At 39.2% G+C, this 3,786-nt stretch overlaps 1 protein-coding gene across 1 annotated transcript in view; it reads left to right on the plus strand.

Annotated features, from left to right (window-relative positions):
• The window catches only part of LOC104470788 (ankycorbin-like), a gene marked incomplete at its 5' end in the record, with an annotated part of 5,562 nt that extends 2,369 nt beyond the window's left edge, over positions 1 to 3,193 (plus strand). Inside the window, 4 exon segments of the mRNA XM_010085838.1 lie at positions 1 to 198; positions 994 to 1,143; positions 2,708 to 2,773; positions 3,031 to 3,193. The exon segment at positions 1 to 198 is cut by the window's left edge and continues 18 nt beyond it. Of these exon segments, the coding sequence (XP_010084140.1) occupies positions 1 to 198; positions 994 to 1,143; positions 2,708 to 2,773; positions 3,031 to 3,108 (492 nt within the window).
• Between the last annotated feature and the right edge of the window lie 593 nt (positions 3,194 to 3,786).

Genomic DNA, 3,786 nt, shown 5'->3' on the forward strand with positions numbered 1-3,786 from the left:
GCCTTAGATGCTATGCAACTGAGAAATGAAGTTTTGCACTTGAGAGAGGAGAAAGAAGGTATGCATACTCTTCTTGAAGCAAAGGAACAGGAGGTGATTGCTCTTCAGCAGAAGTACCATAAAGCTCAAGAAGATCTTCTTGAAATGAAAAGATATTCTGAAACCTCATCAAAACTAGAAGAGGATAAAGATAAGAAGGTTAGTGACTCACTACAGTGGAGGGGTAGTACATGAGTTCAGACTGCAAAACATGTTGGATGGTGCATGGGTGACCTAACAGACAATGTTGTGCCAGGTGTCACAGAGTAGAGTAACTTTTGAGTGCATTTGCACATGTAAAAATTCAGATATCAAATTCAAAGAAGTTTTCAGTATGTTTAACTTCACAGTTGGTTTCCCTCCTCTGTGGAGATATGCGTGACCTTTCAATTTACCTATTTTTAAGTTCCACTTAGGTTGGGTTCATACTATATTCAGGCAACTGAAGTCAAAGTGGGATTTACAGCAGGAAAATATTTCAGAAAACAAATGTTCAGAAAGGAGCAAAAATTCGCTATTCTGATTTTACTACATCATCTCAACCTTAGCATGACTTGACTATTTTTTCTCTACAGCTACCATATCTGTCACTACAAATTTCTTAATAAAAAGCTGTGTATTTTGGTACCTGTGAATAGCTGGCCTATGTTTGGTATGTTTCTGTCTTATGTTCAGCAGCAGCATCTGTAAAGGTGGTAAATGTGCTCCCTGTTTGTAAATATTGCTGGCTTTCAGAAGAAGGAATGCATTTTGAATTTACTGGGCTAGGAGCGGAGATGGAGAAACATTGTAACCCTTTGCTTACATGATGCTTCTGTTTGTCCATTGAGTGTATTTACATCTTGGTTTTCCTGACTTCTTAAATTTAAGTCACAAATAACCCCAAGTTGACACCCACAAGAATACAGTATGCCTTTACAGCTTTTCATGAAAACCTGTGTTTTGCCTCCCTAGATCAATGAAATGTCCAAGGAAGTTAGCAAATTAAAAGAAGCATTGAACAGTCTTTCTCAGCTTTCCTACTCGACCAGTGCCCCCAAAAGACAAAGCCAGCAGCTGGAGGCATTACAACAACAAGTGAAGCAGTTGCAAAACCAACTGGCTGTAAGTGTGATAGTTTGTAAACCCACCATTATTCCCAGTTCTCTGAGGATATGCGTGCTTCACTCTGCCTTATTTAAAATGGAGTACAGTCAATGAGTAGAAGGAAAGGAATTTTCATGCAGAAATTCTACGATTTCTCTGTTTCTCCGTGCAAGTCACAAATTGTTTTTTAGAAACAGTCTAACCAAAGGAAGTTGTTTTCCCCAATGTATTTCCTCAGATCAATAGTGGAGCAAAGTTCCTGTACTTGCAGTGGAATGTAGTGACCGGACCTGCTGCTGAGACCCTGATTTGTGGAAAATATAGCCAGTGTGCAGTGGATTTGTGTTTCTTCAGCATTCATCAGCTGAAGTATTTTTGGTTTTTTAAGCTAAAATAAGTTTGACTTTCTGCAAGAAAGCAGTCACTGAAGGCGTGAAGTTTCAAGTCAAGCAAATCCATCTGTTTATAGGGAGCTCAGCGTATCTTCAGAAATTCTGAACTGCTTAAAGATTTTTTTTTTAATTGTATTTGTTTGTGTGTGAAAGGTCCAGTCTTCTAAGATGAATTGCATCATAATTGCTATTTCCAAGAGTTTGCCTGTCCCTTTGGACACTTTAACTCACTGCTGAGGGTGAAAAGAAGGTACTGCCCACCAGAGGCATTTTTTAAGAGTTCTGGAGTAACTCTGAAAGGAGAATTCCCTGCCTGACATGCTAAATGGCTTACCTGGTGCCTGCTTTCTTACCTTTCCCAGCAGACAGAAAGAAAAGCCAATATGCATATGGGCCAGAAAAATTCCCTTGCAGTGGGGAGAAATAAGAAGGCAGACAGTTAAACACTGCATCCTGTCAGTATGAAGGCCCAGACCGTTTCTCATCCCAATCCAAGAAGTCCAGAAGGACCCTTCATCTCCCACTGCTTAAGGACCAGTAAAGTAGCATAAGGTGCAAAGATATGCAACACATTAGGAAAGTGGGTAGGATTTAAACCAAGACAGAAGCATTCTTTTCTTCCTGTAGGCTGGCTTTCCTAAGAGCTTCATATTTCTTTGGAAAGATGGCTTCTGGGATGTGGCAGTCTGTGATCATGAAAAAGGAGGTTGGCTTTCCTTGTTTGAATGTATACTAATTAGCTGAGGATTTCATGGGTTAAGACCTGTGTAAGCACCTCCTCTTCCCTGGGAAGGCATTAGCTGACAGATGAGTCACTGACTTCAGGGAAGAGCTGCGTTGCAGTTCAGGGTTGATTTGTCAGAATATTGTTGGCTTTCATCAATTCTGGTTGCTGATAAGCTCAGGAGTATGTGCTCATTCCACATCTTTGCTGCTCAGTGCATCTTAAAACTGATGCTATCTCACCATCTTTGTTTACTCAGAGGGGTAGAATTACAGCATTTCTGTGGACCACCCTTCTGAGCAAATTATGTTTTGGATTGCTAGTGGCACAGTACTGTCTGACCTGGTTTTCCGTGCATGCATAAGACTATGGTTTGTAATTCCCCAGAGCTCTCTAAATCTATTTGGGGAGTTATTAGTTCAACAGTTCTGAATGCTCTGTGACTTTCTGCTTAACTATTTTCTAGGAAACAAAGAAACAGCATCAGGAAATTGTCTCAGTTTACAGGATGCATCTTCTCTATGCTGTGCAGGTATGGCTGCATATTGTCAGTTACACAGTGTTGGTATTTTAAAGAAAGATGTTTCTTCTACGTATCTAGTAAGGACTTTGCATGTTTTATCTAAGACATGCTACCCAAAAGGTATGACTGTTTAATCACAAATTTAACAGTGCTTCCTTTTGGGAAATCAATCTAATTACTACACCTCAAAAATAGTCTGTAAATCTTCTTAAAGAGTAGAGAGATGTTTGAATTCAATCATCTTTTCTTCTTTCTCCCTTGTCTAGGGTCAAATGGATGAAGATGTCCAGAAAGTGCTTAAACAAATTTTATCGATGTGTAAAAGCCAATCACAGAAAAAGTAAACAAAAAAAACAAGGAAAACTCGCCATTTTTATTAATTCTTTTGTGGGTGTTTATCTAGATTTGCCTTAACATAAGATTTAAAATTGGCAATTTGCTGCTTTTGTGTTATTGTGCTGTTTGTGAGGTGGATTTGTTTGTCTGTCTTTACCACTTCCCATGTGCATTTCTGTGTGCAGTAACTAAACACATGCCTGCTTTTCATATCCAAAATGCACGTATGTTCTCAGACTTTTTACTTAGGCCACTCCATGTTATGTTTACCCTGAAAATACTTTCTAGCTTCCTGCAATAGAGGGAGGTTAATCTAGAGGAAAGCACTTGTGTTGCCTGGGTAAAGGTGAAATTCTCCATAAGGTCTTCTGTACTGTTTATAAGCTGCATCTTGTTTCCAGGGGATAACTTAGTTGCTTGATGTTGTAGCACTCAGATTTATGACATTTTGCCATATGCAGTTTTTGGCAGAGCACAAGTGAGCCTTGCAGCAGTGAGCAGAAGTAGATATTTATGCTAAGCCAAAACATGAAACAGCTACACTTCTTAGTGTAATATTATTTAAGATTAACACACCATAAGGTAGCTGTCCCAATCCATCCAATGCACTGAGTACACAAAAATCATACCATGCTTCATAGTTTCCTTGAACTGCCTGGTAGTGGAATGAAACTTTCAAAAAGGTA

The sequence above is a fragment of the Pterocles gutturalis genome, unplaced genomic scaffold (genome assembly GCF_000699245.1).
Source record: "Pterocles gutturalis isolate BGI_N339 unplaced genomic scaffold, ASM69924v1 scaffold27575, whole genome shotgun sequence".
Taxonomy (NCBI): Eukaryota; Metazoa; Chordata; class Aves; order Pterocliformes; family Pteroclidae; genus Pterocles; species Pterocles gutturalis.